At 36.4% G+C, this 27,528-nt stretch overlaps 1 protein-coding gene across 3 annotated transcripts in view; it reads right to left on the bottom strand.

Moving 5' to 3' along the window:
• GALNT1 (polypeptide N-acetylgalactosaminyltransferase 1) overlaps positions 1 to 27,528 on the bottom strand; it is a 135,517-nt gene that overhangs the window by 47,721 nt on the left and 60,268 nt on the right. For all 3 annotated transcript variants that reach the window (XM_070220914.1, XM_070220913.1, XM_001496769.6), the window contains 2 exons: positions 26,153 to 26,398; positions 17,516 to 17,690 (listed from right to left, as the gene is read on the bottom strand). In XM_070220914.1, coding sequence (XP_070077015.1) covers positions 17,516 to 17,690; positions 26,153 to 26,291 — 314 coding nt within the window. In that variant the 5' untranslated portion in view covers positions 26,292 to 26,398. The remainder of the gene's footprint in view (positions 1 to 17,515; positions 17,691 to 26,152; positions 26,399 to 27,528) is intronic.

Below are 27,528 nucleotides of genomic sequence, written 5' to 3'. Positions count from 1 at the left end.
TCTATGTCCCTATGTATAACACTAATTAAAAGATGGCCTACATAATAAACACTGTTATACATAAGTGAGTGAAAGGATTACTGAATAAACTGTAATGCATGAAATTCACTATGTGATCTGAGAGTTAGCTTGAGTGCCTGGCTGAGTGATTCAGCACTATTTTGGAAATAAAGAGATTACTGAATTTGCTTAGGATAGTGTTCATCTCAGTGAGACTGGGCTTACCAGAGAAACAATCCACACATATACTTAACAATTCAGGAATGCAGAACAACAGAAGTCCCTGGATAACTATTTCTATTATTTTTCAACTGTTAAAGTCTCACCCTACTTATCCGAATCCTCTCAGAGCCTGAAACGGCACTAGGAGCTTTATATGCATTATCCCATTTTATCCTTACAACAACCTAAGACAGAGGTATTATTCTCCCAATTTTACAGATGAGAAAACTGATGCTTAGAGAAATGAAGTAGCTTGATTCCAAATCAAGGTGAATATGCACATATAATCTAATCCTCTTCTCCATGTCTCTTTGAGCTATGATTTTCAAAGCATTCTTTGTCACCCACTAAATTTAGCCTGTCATAACCACTTCCCAATGACAATTCAATACTTCTTAAGATGTGTGGCTACCTGCCCAGCAGTGTTTGGCAACGTTACAAAATTTCTCCTCCATATACTCTCATTCAGACAAGATCAATGAAGATCCAACCATAAAAGTGATGGCAGAGCACAATGATTAAGATTACATGTTTTGTCATTGACAAATTTCACTTGGGTCACTTATTAACCATACTTTGCACAAATCATTTAATCTCCCTACATCCAAGTTATCCCCATCTGTAAATTGGGCACATTATTTTGCTCAACTGCTTAAATATAACTCGTACAGTGCCTGGTACAATATTAAGCACTCAATACATGGTATTAGTACTTTTTAAGCAACTAATTATATAAGACAGAATTGCCATGTTAGGTGACCTGAAATTTGTCTTAAACCTTCTTCCCTAAGATCATACATTACAAAAGTTATTCTTTGTTAGTTCTATTTAAGTCTTCTTGACACCGAAACAATGTCATACTTTCCTCTAGGAAATGTGCCCTTGGAGACCCTACAAGGCAGTGGAGGTTCTTGGCAGGCAAAGGATGATCTGGACGCTGCCAGCTATACCACCAGTTAAGCCCATGACTTAGAAGAAGCAAGACTTTTCCAGATTCAGAAAAAGGAGTGAAAAAGCTGAACTCTAGGGGGCTGTCCCACACTACTTATCTTCCACCTCTGGGAACTGGTCTGAAAAGCACCTGCTGGCCAGCTTTGTCCAGCTTAGTGTTGGGATAGTTAAATATTAATCTGATATTTCACTGTGTATACACTTCAGAACCCAGACAATGCCTAGTAAAAAAAGAGTGGGGATGGAAAAGCATGCTTGTAGTCAGCTTCTCCTGAGAATGGCACCGGGACCCAGAGCTCACTCCCTGAACAGAGGCCCTCTCTATATCCTTGGTGCCAGGAACTATTCAAAACACTACAAGTCCTCACAACAATCCTAGTTATTCCTATTGTACAGACAAGGATCCTGAGGTATAGAAAGGCCAAGTAACTTGTCCAAAGCCACACTACCAGTAAACGGCAGAGCCAGATATGAATTTTGCCACTAGCAAGATATGAATGAGAAATTCATCTAGATACAATTCAAAAAGGGACAAAGGGAGAAAAAATAAGAGTATAGATTGAGAAGCTCTAGTACATACATACAAGTAGTTCCAGAAGAATAGATTAAAGGAAATGGTGAAACAGCAAAATCTGAGATTATACCTAGAAACGTCCTAGAATTGAAGAATAATATGAATGCTCAGATCAAAAGTACACTCTGTGCACTGAGCATGTAGATAGATAAATCCACACCTTGACAGACAATTACAACGTGCCCAGGTCCTACTACTACAGGAATAAAAATAAAATGTACAGCTTCCAAACCAAGCTAGAGAAAAACATGGATACTAAAAATTTTTTTTTGTTTGTTTGTTTTGTTTTTTTTTGTTGTTGTTGTTGACTTTTTTTTTTTTTAAAGATTTTATTTTTTCCTTTTTCTCCCCAAAGCCCCCCGGTACATAGTTGTGTATTCTTCGTTGTGGGTTCCTCTAGTTGTGGCATGTGGGACGCTGCCTCAGCGTGGTCTGATGAGCAGTGCTATGTCCGCGCCCAGGATTCGAACCGACGAAACACTGGGCCGCCTGCAGCGGAGCGCGCGAACTTAACCACTCGGCCACGGGGCAAGCCCCGGATACTAAAAATTTTATCAACTGAAACTGTGTCAATTAGCAAAGCAGGAAAGGAGGAAAAAAAATAAGATGGTAAACAGCAAACAAGATTTATTAGGTTGAACTAAATGAAACTGTCATTTTCATAGGTCAAAAATGGTTGAATATCAATTTCACATGATTTCACCCTAAAAGAAGTAAGTCCAAATATATCAACAGATACAATAAATGTACATGCATTAAACTCACCTATTGAAAAGAAAGACTCTTAGAGTGAATTAAAAATTTAAACATCCAGCCACTTAGTAGAGATACACCTAAAACAAAATCATACAGATGGCTGAAAGTAAAGAAATAGAAAAAAAAAAATAATAGACATACCAGGAAAATGTTAACCAGACTAAAAGTGGTGTAGCAATACCAAAAGCAGCGGGGAAAAAAAGTTAATAAAGATATAGTGAACACTGGGTTAAAAAACAAAACAAAACTATGAATTGTCTTAAATACATCCAATGATGCAGCCTTGAAAAATAAACAGAATAAGTTGGAGAAACTGTCAAATCCACAGTCAGAGTGGGAGTTTTTTAAAAAAAATCCAACTTAATAAGAATCTAATAGAGCATGCTCACTAAAACAGAAAAAAAAAAACAGAAGTAACAGGCAAACAATTTTATTTTTGACTGCAGAGGAAACATTTTTAAAAAGCTGAAGGTTTTCTAGGTCAAAAAGCAGGTTTCAACACATTTCGGGTAGATCATGTTCATATATAGATCATGTTCTCTGACCATGATGAAATTAATCTATAAATCAATAATTAAAAAAACGAGATATTCAAAAGGCAAAAAGAAATGTACATAGAAATTTTTAAACGTACTTCTAAGTCCGCCTGGATTAAAGAGAAATCAAATGAAAATTACAAACTACTTACAAATGAACAAGGATGAAAGTACTACACATAAAACTAGTAGGACGCACTGAAGTGATTCAGAGATGCAAATTTAGAGTTTATAATGAATTTATTAGAAAAAGAATATTTTCAAATTAATAGGGTAAGTGTTTAAAGAAGACAATAGATTAAACAAAATAGAAGAAAAGATAATTACATAGACAAATTTTTAAAAAACAACTAAATAAACAAAAGGAAAAGCTACTTCTCTTTAAAAAATTAAAAATTGCAAACCACTAGGCAAGACTGTTTAAGGAAAAAGAGAAAAGTAACAATCAATATTAGAAATGAGGATAGATATATAATTATAGATCTGGTGAAAATGTTTTAAAATCATAAGGTACTAAAAATAGTGATATGAACAAGTAACAAAAAACTCAAGCCTTCCAGGTCATTGTGAATCACCCAAATTCTAATTTCGATTTGACTAAGGCTCCTGACCTCTTTACCTTTCCACTGTGCTCTCCAGAATTCATCATATTATTGTCAGTAAAATCCCCTATATTCACCATCCCTTATCTGAATATTCCCTTTATCTTCTATACTAATTAAACTATTGCCAAGAATACCACTTACTGAGTGGTCTTTCAAGAAGCAGCTGACTTTTCTTCCACATCCCGCATACCACAGAGTCTGGATATAGGGATAAATATCTTCCATGTTCCTCATTGCTGATTCAAAACTATTGTTTCTCCCTCTTCTCTAAGAAGCCTCAGGTTCTTTAAAGACAGTGCTATCAGAAGTTGCCAGCCCACCTTTGTTACAGTATCTACCACCTTCCCTATCAATTCCATCACTAGTCTTGACATCATGTTCTTGGTGATTTCGGTTTCCACATAGTCAATTTTTCAATACCTGGCCTCTCAGATGTTTGCTCTGCTCTCCTCTCCTTCAATGAAACTCTCCTCCATTCTCACCCACTTACTTTCATGCTATATCCCTAGGCCATGTCAATACTGATAATCTCCATTTTAAGCATCCCAGTCTCTGGCCACTATTCCCCAACCACTCCATCATCCTGGATTATTTTCAACTCAGTTACTCCGAAAATCCCAGATCTTTAGTTTCCTTCACTGGGACCTCCAATCCAGACTCCTCTATCTTTTTACTTTCTGTTACCCTCTTCAGGTTTTCTACTGCCTCTACTCTGCTCAGATCCACAGCTCTTTATTATAATCATTGCCTTATATCTCCCTCTTCTATCTCACTTGCCTGGCGATATCCCAATCCCAGCTAAATCCAACTTTCTGCTGACTTTGCATCTGCACTTAAACTGCTGAATAGGGCTAAAGAAAACATATGAATGGGCTGAATAGTCTCACTTTCAATTTACAACCACAAACCCAAAAAGCTCTCAGCACTATCCAATATTCATACTACATTTCCTAGTCAACTCCTTCAAACTGTTTCACATCTCCAGTGATTTCCAATACCTTTCTCACCCTCCTCACTCACAGGTGTTAACTTTGTTTCCAATTTCACCGAAAAAAATAAAAGCCATCAAATGAAAATTTCCATACTCCCATCAATGCATTTACCATCCTGTAGGCATTTGTGATCATAAATGGTGTGCCTTTTTCCTGCTACACGATGCCCGAATTATCCCTGTCCCCTGTCTGAAGCCACCTTCATTCCTTCTCACCTACTCAAGTTCAAAGCTCCTGCTATAATACCTTCCTCTCAAATTTCTCCCCATTGGGATTATTCCCATCAACATAAAAAAATACCGCACTACATGCCATCTCACAAACGAAAAAGAAAACGTCTCCCTTGACTGCATGATCTCCCCAGCTAACGTCCCCATTTCTCTCCTTTTTCCAAAAACACCTCAAAAGTACTGGTACACTTGCTATCTCCATTGCTACCCCTCCTACTTTGTTTCTCCCACTCATTTTTCAAGTTGATTTTATTTAAAGGATAACAGACTGCACGAAACATAAATTTAGAGCGAATGAGTTATCACACAGCAAACACTCATGTAACCACAACTCAAGTGAAGAAATAGAACACTGCCAGCACCTCACAAGTCCCTCTTGCTCCCATTACCTTTTCTTCCCTCCCCAAAGGTGACCCACTATCCTAACACTTGACATCATAGTGTTGTTTTGCCTATTTTTGACCTTCCCAGAAACAGCATTATTCTGTATACACTCTTGTGCGACTCTTTTGCTCAGTATAATAGTGAGATTCATCCATATTGTGGCATGTAGCTTTTGCTCACTTTCATTGCTACAAAGTATTCCATTGTATGACTATACCACATTCTACTGTTTATAGACATTTAGATTGTTTTCAGTTTGGAGCCAATACAAATAGCACTGCTATAAACATTTTTGTCCTTGTCTCCCGAAGCACATGTGCATACATTTCTGTCAGATATATCTAGTGATGGCTCTGCTGGGTCATGAAGTATCTTAATATTCTAGTAAATTTTAGTAAACAATGACATGTTTTTCAATGTGGGTATTCCAATTTACACACTCACCAAGAGTGTATGAAGTGGTATTTCATTGAGGTTTTGTTTCTCTGAGTACTAACGAGGTTGAGCATCTTGTCGTATGTCTGTTGGTCACTGGGTAATCTCTTCTGTGAAGTCAAGTTCCAGTCTCTCACCCATTTTTCTATTGGATAGTCCATCTTTTTCTTACTGATATGTAGGGGTTCTTTATAAATTCTGGATCTGAGCACTTTGCTGGTTATGAGTGTCATAAATATCTTCTCTTCTGTGACTTGCCTTTTCAACATATTTTTCTTTTCACTATTTTTTCTAATGAACAGAAAGTCTTTAATGGAGTCCCATTTATCAAACTTTTCCTTCATTTTTGGGTGCTTTGTGTGTCCTGTTTAAGAAATTTTTTCCTACCCAAAGATCATAAAAACATTCTTCGATGTGATCTTCTAGAAGCTTTATTGCTTTGTCTTCATTATTTATATCTGTAATACACATGAAACTGATTTTTCTAGGTGGTGTGAGTTACAGGTCAGTTTCAGTTTTGTCCTTAATTCTGTCAGGTTGACCCAGTACTGTTTACCTGCTCCTGTAGATCATCCTTCTCCTACTGCTGTGCAGTGCCACTTTTGTCCTAAACCAAGTGCTCAAGTAGTACGGGACTGGTTACCAACTCTCTATTTTGTTTCACTGATCTGTTTGTCTATTCTTGCAACAATCTTACACTATTTTAATTACTATAGTTTTCTACGAAATCTTGGTAACTGTCTCTACAAATCCTCCAACCTTATTCTTCTACAAGAATGCCTGGCTGTGCTAGGTCTTTGCATTTCCAGTTACATTTGAGAATCAATTTGTCAAATTATACACACATACACACACACAAACACAGCTGGTGGTGAATGCATTAAATCTATAAATCAATTTGGAGGGAACCAACATTTTTATAATTTTGAGCTGTCTACCCATTCTCTATTTATTTAGGTCTTTAACATCTCTCACTGTTTTAGAATTTTCTTTGAAGAGGGTTTCTTATATTTGATATTTTCTGATTGCATTTTAAGTGATATTTAAAAAATTTTTATTTTCTAACTTTTTTAAGAAAACCAAAATATAGAAATATAATTGATCTTTCTTAGAAATATTTAACTTAAAACCATAAACCTTGCTAAACTTTATTGATTCTAAACCTTTATCTGTAATTCTTTTGGATTTTCATTATACACAATCACATCAACTGCAAATAAGTTTTAATTCTTCCTTTCCAATCCATATAATATTATTTCTTTTTCTTGCCTCCTTACTCTGGCTAAGACGTCCAGTATGACAGTGAATAGAAGTAGTGATAATAGGCATCTGGATCGTGTTCCAGATCTCAAAGGGAAAGCTTTCAAAATTATTAAATATAGAGTTTGTTTTGTTCTTTTGTAGATACTTTTTACCAGATTAAATAAGTTCTTTTCTGGTCCTGATTTGCTAAGAGTTGTTATCATGACCAGTGGCAAAATTTTATCAAATCCCTTCTCTGTATCTACTGAAATCATCACATAACTTATCTCCTTTTTTCTGTTGATGTAGTAAATTTAAATGATGATTTTCAAATATGCTTTTTACCTTGAAGTCCTTACCTGAAAGTAAAATAGGTCAGGTATATTTTGTTTAATTCTTGGATTTTTTTCTTTTTTTTTTTTTTTGCAGGGGAAAATTCGTCCTAAGCTAACATCTATTGCCAGTCTTCCTCCTTTTTTCCTCCCTGCTCCCCACAAAGCCCCAGTACATAGTTGTGTATAATTATAAGTTCTTCTGGTTCTTCTTTGTAAGCCACCACCACAGCATGGCTGCTGACAGACAAGTGGTGTGGTTCTGCACCCAGGAACCAAACCCAGACTGCCAGAAGCAGAGTGTGCTGAACTTTAACAGCTAGGCCATCACTGGTTCTTTTGTTCTATTCTTTTACCCTAAATATTCCTATATCCTTATTTTTTTCTGTCTGCATCTCATAACAGTACATTTTTTTTCTTATCCAATCTAGCAATCTTTGTCTTTTAAGCAAAACCTTTAATCCATTTAATATAATTATTGATATATTTCAGTTTAAATCTACCATCTTACATAAACAGAAATATTTGTCTTTTTCTCTCCTTTCCTTCCTTAGTTTGGATTTTTTTTTCATTTTCACTTTCCCCACTCTATTAATGTTCACTTTCTTCTGGTGTTTACCTTAAAGACTGCAACATCCATCCTTGATTTATTAAAGTCTAACACTAACTGGTATTTTTACCCACTTCTTAGCAACACAAAAAAAGCTTCCAAGTGTCTAACTCCATCCCCCCACCCAAAGAAAATGCTTTGTTCTGTGTCTTAATTTTATAGATATTTTATATCCCATAAGATATTACTGTTGTTTTACATAGTTGACATTAATTGATCTAAATATTTACCATTTCTATTGCTCTTCCTTCATTTCTACTATTTGATCATTTTCTTTCTGCCTAGAGAATACCCATTAGTATTTTTTAGTGTGGGTAACGAATTACCTCAGTTTTTATCTTAACATTTTTTATCTTTGAAGGACATTTTTGCTGGGTATAGAATTTTAGGCTCATAGTTATCTCTCAGCTTTTAAAAGATATCATTCCATTATCTTTTGGCTTTCTCTCTCTCGCGCGCGAGAAGTCAACTTTCAGACTTCCTATTGTATCTTTGAAAGTAATCTTTATCTTTTTTCTCCCTTTGGTTTGTTTTTTTTTCCCTCTAGCTTTGGTTTGCAATGGTTTTATTATGATATGCCCAGGTATGATGTGGCAGGTATCCTGCTCAAGGTTCATCAGACTTACTGATTCTGTGCCTTAATGACTTTCATTGGTTTTGGAAAATTCTCAGCCATTATACTTTCGAATATTGCTACTGCTCTATTTTCTTTCTCAATTTGTGACTACAATTTTGCTGATAGTTTTAGACGTTCATTGTATCTCCTGTATCTCTTATGATCTTTTATTTTCCATCCTTCTAACTCTCTATGCTTCATTCTGGATATTTACTTCTGATCTATAATTCAATTCACTAATTCTCTCTTCAGCTATATCTAATCTGCTATTAAACCCATCCTTTGTGTTTTTAATTTTTATTATTGTACTTCTCCAGTTCTAGAATTTCCATTTGGTTACTGTCTAATAGGTTCAGTTCTCTGCTGAAATTCTCAATCTTGTTTTTAATTTCCCCAAACACACTAATATTATGTACAATCATTTTAAAGTCTGTGTCTGATAACACCATTATCTGGAATCCTTTTTGGTCTATTTCCATTGTCTATCATTTTCGGGGTTTTTTCATGTTTCTTGTTTCCTCATGTGTCTGCTCTTTTTTGACTGCAAGCCAGAGAGTGTGTATGAAACACCATTAAAAAAAATTTGAGGCCTAAGATCTTCCTTCAGAGAGGATTTACATTTGCTTCTAGGGGAGCTCTGAAGCACTCATAACCCTAATCACCTTAATTCAGTTTCATGCATTGAGATGGTCTGATGTTGGGCTTCAGTCCCTGTAAGAGCTGATCTACTTCAGTTTCATCATTACTTCTAGGAGCTAACCTTAAAGCACGCATGAAGGGGCTATCAGATTCTACTATTAAACACACACACACACACACAGTAGGCTCTGGACTCCAGTTTGGTTTTTTTTTGGTGAGGAAGATTCACCTCGAGCTAACATCTGGGGCCAACCTTGCTCTTTCTTTTTTTTTGCTTGAGGAAGATTAGCCCTGAGCTAACATCTGTCCCAGTCTTCCTCTATTTTGTATGTGGGTCACCACCACAACATGGCTGATGAGTGGAGTAGGTCTGCACCTGAGATCTGAACCTGTAGACCTGGTCTGCCAGAGCGGAATGCGCAGAACTTTAACCACTAGGCCACAGGGCCGGCCTCTGGGCTCCAGTTTTTACACCCTAGAACCAAAGGGAAGTCTAAAGCACTATTTAGTTTCTTAGGATACACCTTCTGGATTCAGCAGATGCCTCTGGGTAAAAAGTAGCCTCTAAATGCTAGGCTTATTTCTCTGGGTTTCCATCTTCTCCCATATTTTGGCTCTGTAATTCTTTACTGCCATTTAACTTCTGGATGTTTTCAAGCAGATAATTTTTATATTTTTTATAGCTCTCTAGGTGTCCTCCACTCAGAGTTGGTCCAGGTCACCAAGGCCACCATTATAAAAAGAATGGAGAAGACTTCCACTTTCAAGTCAAGGTCTCATTCCTATCACTCCACAGAAACAATTTTGTCCAAGTTCCAACAACCTCCGCACACTGAAATCCACTGGTCAATTTAGAGACCTCACTTTACTTTCCTATCACTAATGTTTAACATAGATGACCTCTTCCTTCTTGAAACATTTGCTTGGCTTCTTAGGCACTCTACACTTTTTCCCTCTTACTTCACTTTTTCTCAGCTTCGTGCTAGATCTTCCTCCTCTTCTCAATCTCCAAAGGCTGGAATGTCAGTCACCTAACCTCTTTTTCATCTCCTTCACTCCCAAGGCTGTCTCACCAGCCTCATGTCTTTAAATTCTCTTGTCCCTTGTTGACTCCAGCTTCAACCTCTCCCTTGGCCTCCAGGATTTTATAAATATGTGCTAAGAAATCTTGATTTCTATCCCCGTATTTCTACTTTCCTCTTCTTTCCATCTTGGCAAGTATCACTATTATTCAGAGAGCTGCACAGGCCTGAATTCTTAACTCCTCCTTTTCTCTTTTACTCCACATCCAACCCATCAGCATTCTGATGGCTCCATCTTAAAAAGGAAATCAGAATTTGAAAACTTCTTCACCTGTGCCAGGCTAGTCCATGACACTATTATAGCTCACTTGTGCCCCTATTATTCTCTGCATGAATATGCAGGGAAATGTAGTCTCTCATCCACTGTAGCTGGAGAGTATAAATTGGTAAAACCACTGTGGGAGCAATTTTTTAAAAAACTGAATGAAATTTTAAAAAGCACATATCTCTCAGAGTAATAATTTCGCATCTATGGTCATACATTTTTTACCATAACCCATGGTAACAAATATATTTTATGTTAATCTAGCACATACATACTGAATCAATGATTAATGAAAAAAATACTTTTATGGGGCTGACCCAGTAGCATAGTGCTTAAGTTTGTGCACTCTGCTTCGGCAGCCTGGGGTATGCAGGTTCAGATCTTAGGTATGGACCTACACACTGCTCATCAAGCTATGCTGTGGCGGCATCTCACATATAAAATAGAGGAAGACTGGCACAGGTGTTAGCTCAGGGACAATCTTCCTTAAGCAAAAAGAGGAAGATTGGCAACTGATGTTAGCCCAGGGCCATTCTTCCTCACCAAAAAAAATAAAAAAACAAAGAACAAAAAAGAAACAAACAAAACCCTTTTACTACATAAGACATACTTTGATATCTTCTATTCTATTTCACTAATTCAAATGCTGATAGGTACTCACTAAATTGATTTCATGAGTCATTTGACTAAAGTGTCATGACCTGCAATTTGAAAAGCACTGTTCTACAGAAAACTGTTACATCTGTACAAAAGAATATGTTTGTTTAAAAAGCATGTTTACAGACACTTTGTAACTATAAAATATATACATATAAAGTAAAAGAACAATAGATAAATTATGGTATATTCATACAATGTACTTTTACAAAGCAGTTAAAATGAATGACCTAGAATTACATGTATTGACATGGATAAATCTCAAAATCAACACTTGAACAAAAAAAAATTTTAACAAGTTGAAGAAGGATATGTGCATATGCAATACCAGCATTTGTTAAGTTGAAAATATGACACTATACTATATATCATTTATATACATAGATCTGACGAAGTACTTTTAAAACATGCACAGTTTTAAATGCAAAAGTCAGACCTATGGTTAAAGAGGAGTGGAACAGACTGGGGAGGGGTAGACAAATGGCTTCAACTGCAGCTGTAAAATTTAATTGCTAAAAACAAAATACAAAGAAATTATGGCAACTTATTAAGATTCAATAAAGCTGGTGGTTGGTACAAAGGTTTGTTATCTCCTATAGCATTCTGAATGTTTAGACCATTTTGTTCAAAATATTAATGGCTAAAACAAGGAAAGAGAAGGCTACATTTTCAAGGGAAAAAATTTTGAGAAATCACTAGTATAAGATGGAAAATGCAAAATAAAAAATACTTCAAGATAAATATTTTAAAGCATGTTTTTAAACTACAAATTATCATGTCTTTGATGCAATGAAGAAAACAAAACGATCAGAAAATTCACTAAATTTATATAACAGAAAAATTTATATTTCATGAAGGAAGTAAAACCCAAACCATAAAAAGATAAATACAAAAAAAGTAATATTTATGTTAGAATATTTTGTTTACAAAATTTTATCTAATTGAAAAAAGTACATATTAGTCTTAGAACTACCAATTACTATTTACAGAATAACATCAAAGTTACTAAAAGCCCATGAAAAATATAAAACCATGAGTCTCAAAAACTATAAGCAGAGCAACTTCCATGAGTTCATCAAAATCATCTAGAGAAGCTTATCTGATATGAGAAAATAAATAGAATTCTACTAAATATATGATTTTAATGTTTCAGAATTTAATCTATCAATAAAAGGAATAGTTAAGAGGAGCTGGCCTGGTGGCATAGTGGTTAAGTTCAAGTGCTCTGCTTCTGCAACCCGGGGTTCGCAGGTCTGGATCCCAGGCGCAGACCTAGCACTGCCTGTCAAGCCATGCTGTGGCAGCACCCCACATAAAGTAGAGGAAGACTGGCACAGATGTTAGCTCTGTGACAATCTGTCTCAAGCAAAAGGAAGAAGATTGGCAACAGATAGTAGCTCAGGGCCAATCTTCCTTACAAAAAAAAAGGGGGGGAATACTTAAGAAAATGAGAAAAAAATAACTTTCAGCAATTAGGTAGAGAAAGAAGGGAACTAAGAGTCAGAGGACCTGTATTCAAACCTGATTCAATTGTCCTGGGCTATGGCCATCTCTCTGAGGCAGTATAACAGCAGCCTGCCTCATGGGACTGATTTTTCTTTTTTAAAGTGAAGTTAAAATTACTTTAAAAACTAGAAACATTAAAATGCTACTCTTATATTAAATATCTCACAAATATTTACATGTATAAAGAAGGTAAATTGCAGGGTTTTGTGTCTATGTTTTTAAAAAGTCAGAACACAATGACAAAGACTCAGTAATAAAAAATTTAATTAAAAGAGAATAGCTGAAAGGTAGTCTAGGATTTCTCCCTGCAAGTAGAACAAAAAGACAAGAAAGCAGAAAAACATAAGAGACTAAGAGAATCAATGCAAGCAGTTCAAAGCCTGGCTAACGGGAGTTCCAGTATGAGAAGACAGACAGACGGGACATATAACAGACCTATCCAATGATGACGCACACGACTGACCAGATTTCACACCTTTACTACCACAAGCACACAATTTACTTGATTTCAAGAATACTGGTACAAAGTGCCTTTAACCTACCAACCCACAGGAAAGAAACAGAACAGAGAAACACAATCAACGATACCACAATGATACAGTCAGCAAAATACAGGCTGAGGAAAGATATAAGACATTCTACCTGGTCTTCAAATAATAAACTGTAAGGGAAAAAAGAAGATGGAGAGGGAATGTACAAACTAAAAGAGACTGGTATCCACCAGTTGCAATGTGTGGCCCTTATTTGGATCCTAATACAAACACTATAAAAAAAGAAAAATACACAACTAGAAGGAACCACAACTAAAAGTACACAACTATGTACCAGGAGGCTTTGGGAGAAAAAGGAAAAATAAAATCTTTAAAAAAACACCAAAACAGACTCTGTCTTAAAAAAAAGAAAAAAAAAGAAAAATATATGACATAACTACAGAAACTTGAATACTAACTGGGTAGTTCATGTTATTAAGGAATCACTATTAACATATATATTTGTTTTGCTGATGAAGATTCGCCCTGAGCTAACATCTGCTGCCAATCTTCCTCTTTATTTGCTTGAGGAAAATTAGCCCTCAGCTAACATCTATGCCAATCTTTATTTTGTATGTGGGTTGCCACCACAGCATATCTGACAAGTGGTGTAGGCCTGTGCCCAGAATCTGAACCCGCAAACCCAGGCTGCCTAAGTGGAGCACATGGAACTTTAATCAGTAGGCCACAGGGCTAGCCCCTATTAATATATTTTTAGGTATGAAAATGGTATCATGATTTTTCTTTTTTATATGAGTCCTTATCTTTCAGAGATACATATTATAATATTTGCAAATATGTCTTTGCCTGGGGCTGGGGGATCTGCTTCTAATCTCACTGATCTGGGTGATCACAAAAAGCCACAAACCATGTGGGCTTCTCCATAGGGCCACTTCTGTGAGATCTACTCCACTGATCCAAGTGAGAGGGAAAGACCAAATTGGAAACCACAGTGTATTTTATAACCCAACCCTGAAAGTGACAGTCCATCATTTGTACTGTGTTCTACTGCTCATAGAGCCCAATTCTAGCACAACAGAGGAAGAGACTACAGAGGTATAAATACCAGGAGACAGACTGTTGGGGGACGTCTTAGAGGATAAAACCATTAAGGACTATTAAGAATTGTTGAAGCAAGGTGATGAATACATGAGGGTTGATTATACTATTATCTCTATTTTTGTATATATCTGAAATTTTCCATAATAAAAAGGTTTCTTAAACTTTCTTTTAAAAAAGGATACCAGCACAGAGACAGAGCAAGAAGGTATAAAAAGGCTAGCCAGTAGTAGTAGTGACTTTATGTGACCCTCTAAGCAGCTCTGTCCCACAAAGACCCAGTGGCTAACCAGAGGACTACATATGGCTTGCTTGAAGCAGGATTCCTCAGCAAGCCCAAAATGCAGCGCACAAGCATATGTATCACACCATTTATCATGAAGTTGTTCACTGTCCAAATACTGGTGACTTATGATACACTTGGAAGCTACTCATTAACAAAAGTATCTTAAAGAACCATGCAAAACATTAAAAAACATCAACACAATAAAGTGTGTTGAGAGAGGTGATGTACTTAGGAAATTACTAAAATTACAAAAATAACTCTACTAGAAACAGTAATAGTTAAGGTTCTTTCTAACACGAACATCATTAGAATTTTAACTGTAGACTTCTCTGAAGAATCTAGCTTTCTTCAATACTTCTTAAATTGTTCAAGAAAGTATACAGTTCATGAAAACCTAAGATTACAATGAAGTCTGTCTTGACTGATCTCCATTTAACCAATTTGCTGTATGAACAGATACTCTCCATCCCGTTTAATTTTTATGTGCACAATATTCAATGGTTACTTTATTATGACTTATTCAGAGTTGTGCTATGTAGTAAACTATAATTACTTTTGCTTTCTCTGAACAACTTTTTAAAGTTTTCCCTGGAGCTAATGACTACTTAATTTTTTTTTCTTGCAGTGGTTTTCTGTGTACTTATTACTAATTCAATCTCAAACTCTCCACCAATTGTCTAAATTTCTTCTGAAAACGTTCAGCTCTATCAGGTTATGACTTCAACGACATCTTCCTGAAGTGTCTCCTACTGTGCATTTTCTGACCTGCTCCTGTCTTGGTTGGTGCTTCTCTGCCTGCACAACTCTCATCCAGGGCTGTCCCTTCACCCTCTTCCGGAGATTCCCATCATCTCTCACATGTCGGATCTCCTGTCTGCTACATCCTGTGTCCTTCATTTGCTTGGCTTAAGTCCTCATTTGGTGGAGAGCACAATCCAGCAACTTCTCAAGAAAGGACGTGTGACAGTTCAATGTTTTGAGAACTCGTATTGCCAAAAATGTCCTTATTTAACCCGTGCCTTCAATTGTGAGTTTAGATGGATACAGAATTTTGGTTGCAAATTATTTTCCTTTAGAATTTTGCTCCTTTGCTTCCAGCGTTGCTGCTGAGAAGTTTGAAGACATTCTGGTTAATAATCCTTCAATTGTGACCTGCTTTCTTCTCCAGAGAAACCTATAAGAGGGCTTTTGGGGGGAAGGATCCCCAGTGTTCTGAAATTCATGATGCCTTGGAAGTGCAGTCTATTTTCATCTATGTCCTGACAACTTGGTAGCCTCTTTCAATCCAAACCTGTATAGTCCAGTTCTGGAAAACTTTGTGGATAAATTTTCTCCTCTTCCCTTCTCCCCACTCCTTGCTTTTTTTGTTGTTCTCTTTGAGACTCCTATTAATCAAATACTGGTTCCTCCTTGACTGTCACATGACTTTCATATGCATTTACTATTGTAAATCTCTTTGGTCCATTTTCATGAAAGATTTCCTCCCAACCTGCTATTGAGTTTTTGTGTTTTTTTTTAATATTCCCAAAAGCTCTTTTTGGTTCTCTCAGTCTAGCTTTTGAACAGTGTCCTATTCTTGTTTTATGGTTGTAATATGCTTTCTTATTCACTTGAATCACTATTTCTTTTTTAAGTTTTCTTCTCTTTGAAAATAGTCTTTGCTTTCTCCAAGTTGCTTATAGCTTTGGATTGTACTTTTCATGTTTGAGGGCTTCCTGTGAAATTTAGCATTCCTTGGTTATCTGTTTATTAAAAACGGAAGACCAAAAAGCTGACTATAAGCTCTGAATATATGAGTGAGGCTTACTGACTCTGAGTTTCCATTGGGGTGATCAGGCTGTGCCATTAAACTGGTTAATCTCCAATGTCAGCGTGTGTAGGTTTTTTTCCTCTAGGGCTAGTCCAATTCTGTTGAAAAAGATCCTCCAATCTCTTGCCTCGAGGGGGAAGGCCTGGCTGCTGGCATTAATGGAAGTCACAGAAGGCAAGGTGGCAAGAGGGTCTCAGCAGCCAGAATATATATGCTCACTTAATCCACCTGTTTTCTGTACAGTTCCCTTGCTTTTAACTGGGCCTTATGTCCTCTAGTCTAGATACCTTGTATTCTCTTCTTCATATGGAGCAACTGGGCCTCTTACATTACTGGTAGGAGTGTAAACCGACACAACCATCTTTGAAAAATGTTTGGCAGCACATGCTAAAGCTATGGAAATGTATACCTTATTCCTTTCCCCAATACATGCCAAATAGAAATGAGAGCTTAAGTCCTCCAAAAGACATGCACAAGAATGTCACAACAGCTTTATTCATAAAAGTCAAAAAGTGAAAACAACCCAAATGTCTATCAATGTGTAAATAAACTATAGTATATTCACATAACAAACCATCACATTGCAATGGAAAAGAATAAACTTCTGATATATGCAACAATATGGATCTCACAGACACAAAAGAATATATTCTATACAGATCTATTTATAAAAAGTTCCCCAAAAGACAAAACTCATCCATGTTTAGAGAGGTCAAAACAACGGCTGCCTCTGGGGTGAGAGTATTGCAGGAAAGGAACATAGAACTTTCAGAGGTGATGGAAATGTTTTACAAATTGACTTGGATGATGGTTAGACAGGTATATACATATGTAAAAATTCAGTAATCTGTACACTTAGGACTGTATACTTCACTATTTTAAGTTACACACAACCTGAATCTTTTTAAAAAAGTTGACTATATGAATGTTTTGGTAATAATGCAGTTTAAAATCTCCTACTAATCTATTAAGATAAACAATTATTTTCCAAAACTGAAAATATATAGTCCTAATGAACATAGTAACTTGAGGTATTATTTTATCAGCATTTAATTATTTTTTAAGTGGGGAAAACAGTAACTTAGTGATATAACACTCACTTTAAGAACAGTCAACACTCAAGTGCAATTTATTGGGAATTCAGAACATACTTTTCATTCAAATTAAATACTATCAAGACCACAGTAGGTACTTACCCCTCTAACCTAACATCTGGTAAAGATCTGTTGAGTGCAATCATCTCACTCGCCATTAAATTGAACTGATTGATTTTAAACATCTCTTTCATCTTTTCTTGATCCTCTTTAGGAATGACGACTGGTTTCCCCATTTCTCCAGGACCTTCATGAGGCTTTTGTACTGGCTCTAGAACTAAGAATAAGGAGGAAACTTAACTAACATTGATTTTATAACAATTGATTTATGTTTCTGTTTAATAACATTTGAGTTTAAACTGTGCCCTCAACAACCAGAGCCATTTCTGAGCCATCCTCTCCCAGTGTGTAATACCTCCTAGGGGCTCCCCTGTCCTCCACTTCCACACCAGTGTCCTGACTCAAGACCTCCTCACCTTGCACCACTCACCTGAATCACTGCGTAGCCTTGGCACTCCCATCTGAAATAGTGATACCACATTAACCTCCCTAAAGCATAGCTTTCATTGTGTCAACCCCATAGTCTCCTAGAGTCCAATCTCTTTAATAGGGAATTTAATCTAACTTTCCAAACCTACCACCTGCTTGGCCCTCCACTTCCCACTCCACAGTTCTTCATCCTTTAGTCAAATTGCAACCTACTACTTTTGTCCAAATGTACCTCCTGTTTTCCTGCTTTGGTGCCTTTGCTCACACGGGTCCCCTCCCTTGGAGACTCCTTCCCACTTCTATTTCTGCAATACTGAAGCCCTATTTGTCTTTCAAGGCCCAGCTAAAATGGCTCCTCTTCCCTGTAGTTTTTCTGAATCTCTCTATAATGATCATTTACTACTCCTGACTACCGCATCATATCATCAGGGCCCTATGTCTCTAATCAATTGCTATCTCTTATCATTATGATTGTCAAACCTGTTTTATGACTCCCCCCACCAGATTACGATCTCTTTTTAGCTGGGTTTTTTTCATTCATTCATGTACCTTCTCTGGAGTTTAGCATGGTGTTTTATAGGAGTTTTATAACTATATGCTGAATTAATATGTGAATAAAAGTGCTATTCAAAGTAAGTCAAAACAAAATCCTAGAACTGATAATAGTAGACATTATAATAAGCATTATGCAAGGTGGAGCATCATGAAAGATAATTCTAATCAGAAGTAATGTTATCTCTCAATATATACATAAAAAGAGTAACATTCCAGATCAGCAATTCCCAAATCTTGTTCCTTGTTACATGCTTTTGAGATGTGAAAAAGCGTTCCAAGAAAAACAGGTTCTAGGATATATTAAATTTGAAACAAAATGTGTTAAACTTCCCACCTAAAAGGGATGAGTAGAGAATGAGGTGAAGACAAGAATAGGATGAAAAAAATCTGTTTTATACATTACTTGTTTATTTTTAAAGCTCAAAGTTTTATTCTCCTGCAGTTTGTTTTTTAGGCATCCCCAAAAATCTCTGCACAACAATGAAGACTCCAAGGCAGCAGACAAACCGTCCCTCCTCACCAGGCTGCAGCTGCCCGAGAACAGCACTGGCTGGTAAAGCTGACCTGCAGGGCGACTGTTTCAGACAGTAGTACAGAGCAACCTACGAACACCAGAGCTGCAGAACAGGAAATTATTCCCTGTGTCTTCAACAACTCTGTCTAGAATATAAAAATCTATTTTTGAGAACCCTCAAGGAAAAAATGGCGTAGAATAACTTTCCCGGTTCTCAGAATAAACTGTGACTTTAGGAGGGACATTAAAATATTACAAAATAACTTTAAAAATTATAGGAAACTCATGTAATACAGTTTTTAAAAACAAACCCTGACCAATGTTTGCCAAGCAAGGAAGCTCTTTAAATATAAAAGGTTGACAAAATTTTTTTAAAACTCAACGGCAAAAATTCTCAATGACAAGTGTAATAAAAACTATGATACAAGTACAGAAGTCTAACGCTTATATTAGCTTTTAAAACTTTAAAAATTATAAATTATAAAACTCTTAGAGTCAATTCTACTTACTTACTTGTCTCTGAAAATAAACAACAATCAACAGACTTGGAGATTGGGATGTTGAGGGGTCAACAGAAAGGAGCAGAGTTCTGGAGGTGACAATTATTTTTTGTGTATGGCATAGATAACATAAAGAGTAGGTGGGAGACATCTAGTGACCGTGATTATAAATATCCTTCAGTTATCTGTGCCTTATTTTAGTATAAGATGATGCTTTGGAGAAAAGTTAAAATGGAAACATTTTCATTCTTCTCAATTTTTTAATTAAAAATATTAAGTTATACAGAACACCATCTATAACAATATTTTTGCAGGCAGAGTTGGGTGTGGGAGGGTGGAGGAGATCCTGAATCTGATCAAGCCTTTGGACCTACCTACCAATTCACAGGAAATATAGAGGACAGAACCTCTATAAAAACATTAAAGGGATGCAAATCCTGACTAAGGGAAACTGAAAAGGGAAACAAGCCAATTTCTTCTTCAATAACAACCAAAACTAGGGGAGTGGAGGAGACAAAGAGAAAGAGATATCTATGCCACAGACTAGCTTTGAGTTCACAACTGCTGAAGCCAGATGATGGGTATATGGGAGTTCAATTTTCTATTTTCTTTACTTTTATGTTTGAAATTTTCCATGGTGCTGGGGAAGCATGAAAGAGGACTCAAGAAATTATTACTATAAGAACTAGTAAGTATAAACAATGAAGTTTATAAAGCTTATAAAATAAGAGACTATATGACCCGAAAGTTAAAATCTTGCCTTATCATTGTGAAGTAAAACTCTGGCCTTGAGATCTTAAAGAATCAGGCAAAACTGTACATGTATACAATCCTGCTGCTGCAATATTTTACACATTTGATCACGTGGTACTTATTAATAATCTGAATAGTATAGAGCCCATATTATATACTTTAACCTACTGGTACACATGAGATTTCAGAGCCACATTTAAAGTTCCTATTAACCAAAAGTTATCTACTGCATGACTTACAGAATTCACCACGATACTCTAATTTAGAAATTGTAACATCCTAAAGAATCAAATGGATTAATAAATTAATTTTCTTTGGCAAAGAGGCCAGGATAAAATGCATGCGGTCAGTGAATATTTTTACTAATGCACTTGCAGTATTAAAAAGCAACTAACCAAAAAGATGGTAAGCATTAACTTTCCACGTACTCTGCTTACTAGTCTTTTATGTAAATTAAAAGTGAGTTCAGTGACATTTTTGTTTGAAAGCAACTGAAACCGGGTTTGGATATCATCATTTCCTGAACTGAAAAAAAGTTTTCTTGGCATACAATTTTACATGCAGATCATTTCTAAGAATCAAATCAACTTTGACAAGGGAGTGATTAAGGAGTTATTCCAAAGTATTATGTGAGAGGAAATCAATTTTATTAAATACTTCAGTTAAACTTCATTTACATGACAATGTAGGGAAATTCCTGTTTTAGAAAACTTAATTACCAAGAAAACTACAGGTTTACTCTGAATGCCGCCAAATAAGACTGACATATACAAACCACACAACATACCTTTGAATGTACTTTAATAAACCTCACAAATTTCTAATTTGTATTTTTCTCATGGAAGCAGAATAAGAAGAATAAAGTTATCTGATACCCTTTTGGGGGAAAAATGCTAATAAACAGCTAAAATCATTTCTCCCAAATGATTTTCTAATCACATAATTATCAACTCTACTGGGTTTTTTTTGGTAAAGACTGGTGCATGAGCTAACATCTGTTGCTAATCTTTTCTTCTTCTTCTTCTTCTCCCCAAAGCCCCCCAGTACATAGCTGTAAATTCTCATTGTAGGTCCTTCTAGTTCTGCTATGTGGGATGCCACCTCAGCATGGCCTGATGAGCGGTGTCATGTCTGCACCTAGGATCCAAATCAGTGGAACCCTGGGTCCCTGAAGTGGAGCACGAGAACTTAACTACTTGGCCAGGGGCCGGCCCCATCTTTACCATTTTTATGCACTATGTTTCACCTATTCCAAAATATTTTTTTCCTTATTTTTAAGATCTCTGAAATTGGGATGTGGCTTATAATGCTAACTGTAATGTTTTTGCTTTCTTAGTGGTATATAAATTAATAAGTATTCTATAAACAAAAGTATGCAAGATATGAAACACAGAAAATTACCTGATTTTTAAGATTAAAATATTATATATAACAAAATTCTCTGATAACTCTCTGCCACCTCAACATTCTTCTAAGTTTCAACCCTCCTTTCCAATTTTATGTTCAATTTATTTGTAATGTGTTCAGTATATAAAACTCTAAACACATAAAAAATTTGTAATAAAGTTTCTGAAAGCCTTAAGTAATAATATTCTTAAGTTTTTAATCATCTCAAGTTTCTTCTATAAACTATGTTCCTGAAAGGTTTCCTAATGTTCGACAGCTGAAATAATTCTATCATAAGCACGTGAAAAGTTGAATCAGCATTTAAAGATCTGAATATCAAGTACAGCACTGGCATAAAGGATCAATTCCTACTTGAAACTGCATCTGTAAAAATACTGAATATTCTATGCAACATCCAAACTCATAAACTGAATAAATTAGCTAATTCTGAAAAGCAGAAGAGTAGCAAAAATATTCCAAGGACATAACCCACGCAAACCTTGTTTTTTCAAGAGGAGCCCAATCTAATTCTCTAGCAACAGAAGAATTTTGCTATTCTCAGATAGCCTGGGATATAAAATATAAGTATAAAACTATGCAAGAGAACTGCTCAGGAAAACAAAACCAAACAAAACCAACCCTCCGTAATCACTGAAGACTGGCCCACTGTTACTTGAAGTAGACAACTAATAAGTAAAGGTAAGAATCCTAGAAAACTGTTAAGTATATCAATGACAATCTTATAAGAGGCCTTCAGCATTATCATAAAAATAATCCATTCTACTTAAAAATAGGACACCTTATCCACAATATAAAGAACAGAATTTGGTAAATCTCACCAAATTGGCACTGTAAAGCAGTTCAAAGAATGTTCAGAAATGAGATCCTTATAATACTGAAAACAATTACTCTGGAGTGTCATATCTGCTTATTGTTTTTTTGCTTTTTGGTCTTGTTTTGGTTTTTCAAATGCCACAGAAAACAAAGATCCTGGAGACCTTATGTGTTCTATCAAAAGAGACCTACATTCTTCTAGGTCACTGAGTCTACTAGCTAATTCCACTAAGAAAGTCCACATCCTTGGTGTCATTATCTATCTACCCTCTCTCAAAAACTTTAGTAAAAGATCTCTTCAGAGGCACCACAGTAAGTCTTCATCAGCCTTCTGTTGAGAACCTTAACAACTTCAGGGCTCTGACGCTACTTGGGACTTCTCAGCTCCCACTGCACTGAAATGTCACAACAGAGAAGATTTTTCAAACTGTTCTTGCTTAGTATCAACTGTCCCCCTTCCCCAACTCGTTTCCCCCCTCTTTGCCTTCAATCCCTTAAGGCTACATGGAACACAGTTTAAAAACAGATGCTCTAAGGCCCTGTCTGTGGGCCTCTCGAACCCTCTCCCTCTTCAGCTATTTACTCACCTTCTGACTTACTGCTCAGTGGTTCTCTCATTCTTTCTCTGCTGACTTCCTTCTCAGCCTGTCCCACTAAACACCCTGATACTCCCAGGCCATTACAAAACTTCTTCCTCGTCTTATCTCCTCAACACAGAGGCCCCATCTACCAGACTTAACTCAAATCTGGCTCTCTCCAAGAGCCCACTAACCTCACAACCTTTTCTGGGAGAACTGTTTTTCTCCTTTTCTCAGGAGGTAATGACGCTATCTCATAGCTCCATGTTGTGACTTCCAGACCATTTCTCCTTTACTTTGTACTTCTGTACTTTGTATAAAAGCTACTCCTTTTCTTTGATGCTCATTCCACTAGTAGTTTTCAAAACTATATTAACCTGAGAATCTTCTTCAAGGATAATCCTTTTTTTACAGTTTTGATACTCTAATCTGCTGAGAATTTGCTCTTTCAAGTATTACTTCTTTCTCTTATATTTTAAACCTCTCCCTCAACATACATAAAAAATACATACATATGGAGAAAACTAACTTTAGCTCCATTCCTTTTTTTTAAGTACTGTACTACCTCTTTGTCTTCATGTCAAAGCTGCCTAAAAGAATAAGCTACATATCTTGATTACTTCACTGGTGTATCACATCTGCTGGCACTGAAATGCACTTGCTAGGATCACAAGAAACCCGGGTTACCAAACATATCAGAAATACCTCAGCTTCATCTCAGGTAATATCTCTAACAAACATCACTCCTGGGTTTCAATGACCCCATTCCTCTGGCTTCTACTCTGACTTGCTTTACTTTACTGACCCTCCATGAAGCTCTCCAACACTGGATCTGTCTCTTCTAACTCTACACATGCTTCTGGTACAGTCTCATGTACAGACAAGGCTCAAACTACCACCTGTGTGCTCCACCCCAACCACTCTCTACTGCAGAAAATCTCTATTATCACCTCAAAGTTAAATATTCCAAACCCAGCTCATCCATCCACTTTCTCATCAAAGCTGCTCTACCTCTGAGGCTCTATCACATATAAATTCATCCAAACAGGGAGACCTAAGAGTCATCTTAGACTTCCCTCTTTCTCTTATTACCTACATTCAGTGGCTCCCCTCATTATGTAAATTTCACTATTTCTATACTTCTCACATACTTCCTCTCCTCCTTCAGTGTCATTTTAGTGTATGCCCCAAGAACTTCTCCAATCTTTCACAACAGCCTCACCATTGGTCTCTGCTATCTCATTCTCTGCCAGTATGCTAGCCACATGACCACCAAACTTTCTTCTGAAAGTCCAGATCCCATCAGGTTACTTATTCCTCCCTTGTTTAAAATCCTTCGGTGGCATGCCACTGCCTACAGGATACAGTCCAAAACCCTTGGCATGTCATAAAAGGCTTTCTGTGATATAGCCTCTCCCAAGCTCCATCCCCTGTTCTTTCCTCAAATTCTCCTACCCATCAACTCTGTTCTTTCACTTGCTTATTTTGCACATGCTTCTTTCCTTGCTTGGAAGGTGTTCCCCTCACCCATCAAACCTAACAAATATCTGCTCACCCCGATACTACTCAACTTGAGCATTATTTCCTTACTGCACCTTCTCAGATGCCCCAAGGCATTCCTTCCTTTCTGCTCTTATGCACATCTCTAGTATGCTACTTATTATGTCAGTATTGTTGTTGAACTGTCTATCACCAGCACCCAGTACATTGCCCAGCACATGTCAGAGTTTAAACAACACAGGTCCTAGTCTTTCTTACTTTCATACCTTTGCATTTAAGATAGAACACCATGAGCTCCCACTATAAATGGCAATGAATTAAGGTGGAGTGAAGGGAAAGTTAATCTGTTCTATTAAGGAAAAGAATATCCTGGTTTCTTACTGGTGAATGGTAATACCTGCCCTTTGATTTAAATGAAGACTGAGTTATAAATCTAACAACAGTTAAGGAGGCAGCATTTTGTTACTATACAGCAGGGCCATAAAGAAACCAGGAAAGTCAGCAAATTCATAGGCTGACTTTGAATAAAAATATATCTTATTAAAACTTACGGGGAAAGTGAAAATTTAAAAGTTAGGGGTAGCCCATGTATTACTAGAGTCCAGTGCTAGCAACTGAGCTTAATTTTTGGCAAATTTCCCAAGAAGAAATACACAGAACTGGTTATATAATCCCATCTACAAAAATTACAGTAAGTAGGCACAAGTTACCGATACAAATAATTTTTAGATCATAAATTTTAGGGGACTAGGGGCCCTCATTAAAAAAGTGCAAAATATTAAAAGCGGCTATATAATCAAATAAAACATGTTAAAACAGTAATCATTTACATATAATTCCTAAAAAACAGAATTACTGTATAGCCAGATATTCTATAACTAATCACAGAGAAATTAGAGCCCAGAACAGCTGAATTACCGACTTTCAATGCAAAATCATTTTCATTATGTTAAAAAAAACAAAAGGCAGCATTTGTTTGTTGGTTGAAACATAAGGAGCTTAAAATTGACTTTTTCAGGTGTCCTCTGCCAAAAATGCCAGTACTTCTAACCCAGGACCTTCATATTTGTGTTTCCTTTCTTTTCCATACCAAATACTGCAATGTTCTCACTGTAGCTCCTATCCCATAGCCTGATCTTTTCAAAAGCCCTCTCTAAAAGTGTTAACTGGAGCTATCTACAGCATTGACTAAAAGAACTCTCCAGATCCTATCTACCTAGAAGGACTTCTTACGTTAGGACTGAGATAGGAAGGCAAGAGAAATCTCTTTTGATACCTGATAACGTGATTTTAATGCTCCACTCAGCATTAATGCATTAGACTAATCTTCTGTACAAGTTTGATAGTTCCAACTATGAGATTCCCTACATTATTTGGTAACATAACTTCCAGAAAACTAACTACATTTAACATTGAACACAAAAATTGAATTTAGCAATTCTATGCATGATACTTTAATACTTTTAACTGTTGGAAGAACCCACTGGAGAATTGTTGGAAATATGATCATATATAGGAAGCCAGATATTATTAATCTAAAAGTGTTAAAATTTTATAGTATCCAAATTAGTTAGTAAAAACCAGTGACATATTTATCAAAACAGGTGTATTACTATGAAATGTCACTCACCATCCCCAGCAGGAAGCCCTCTCTCCTTTTTTTCATCACATTTGTTGCATTCACTGAAGTAAAGCAGCAGGAACATATCCAAGAGTACCCAAATCAAGGAGGTGGCTAAGACCACCTTGCAATATGCAAATTTTCTCATGGCACTTTAAGTCAAATGCAAAATTTTAAAATATATATATATATATAAATATACAAAGATCATGAAAATTATTCCAATCCAGTTTCATCAGAAATCACGTTCATAACCTATAGAGAAAAAAAGAAAAAAGATTAAGTTAAAAATTCAGAACCTGGAAATTGAATTGTAAGATTAATTTAAGATGCATATGAAACTTTACTATGAAGAATAAGTTTATAAATCAGACTTAGAAAAATACTTGTAAAACACGTAAAAGGAACCCTAATAGCCAATAAACGTGGAAAAGTGCTCAATTCATCATAATCAGGAAAATGCAAATTAAAACAACAGTGAGCTACTATTTCCTATCATCAAATACATGGGGCTTAAGAATCCAGTGATTCCCAGTCCATTTCAACCACTCACATTCAGTTCCCACAGCCCAAGGATTAATAAGAGTTCTCCTAATAGCCTGTACTATAGCAGTTTATTGGGTTAATTCTTGTCTCTCTGTCCTACTGAATCCCATTCTAAAATGCTACAGTTACCAGCCATTCAGAAACAGACTTACGGAAAGTATAATGAAAAAGAAAAGGTATCATAAGATCTGAGACCTTGTCTTGGCTCTGACAGAAATTCTATAGGTTTCCCTGATCTTTATTTTCCATTTCCCAGCTTCCCCACTCCCCCCAAATCTGTTACAATTGAAAAAATGAGTGGAGGAACTGTCACCAAATTTGTAGTCATTTGGGATAGTTCAACTAGAAACAATTCTGGCAAATAAGGAAGTCATCTGAGGGAGCTCTGGAGCAGTCTAAGGGACCTCAGAGAGGCATGGAGTCAGCCCACTAAGTAGTCAACACTCAGGCTCAAAGGCCTGTGTCACTGCTGATCAGGAGAGAGACAAGTCAAGTGCATTCAGATGAGGTGGATGGAGGAAACACATACCTCGCACACACACCCCATGCTGAAGGCATGTGAGCAGATGCTCTGAAGAACCAGGCTGATGGGCAATATAGCAGATACATAAAGGGCAACTTTATACGGCACGTTCCATGGCAGGCAACAGAGATAAATTTACCTGAATAATTCAGGACAGGCCAGAGAGTTTATGAAAAAGATATACTAGTTCTTGCCTCCTTCACAAGGCTGCTAGACAGCAACCTGAAAAGCAGCCCCCCCCCAAAAAATACTAAGTGATACTTATAAATCTAAAATATTATTTCTGCTCATTTCTCTGGGGATACTACTGTCATGT

This window comes from Equus caballus, chromosome 8 (genome assembly GCF_041296265.1).
Source record: "Equus caballus isolate H_3958 breed thoroughbred chromosome 8, TB-T2T, whole genome shotgun sequence".
NCBI classification, from domain to species: domain Eukaryota; kingdom Metazoa; phylum Chordata; class Mammalia; order Perissodactyla; family Equidae; genus Equus; species Equus caballus.
Note: the sequence above shows the minus strand (reverse complement) of the source record. Positions and strands in the feature narration are given on the sequence as shown.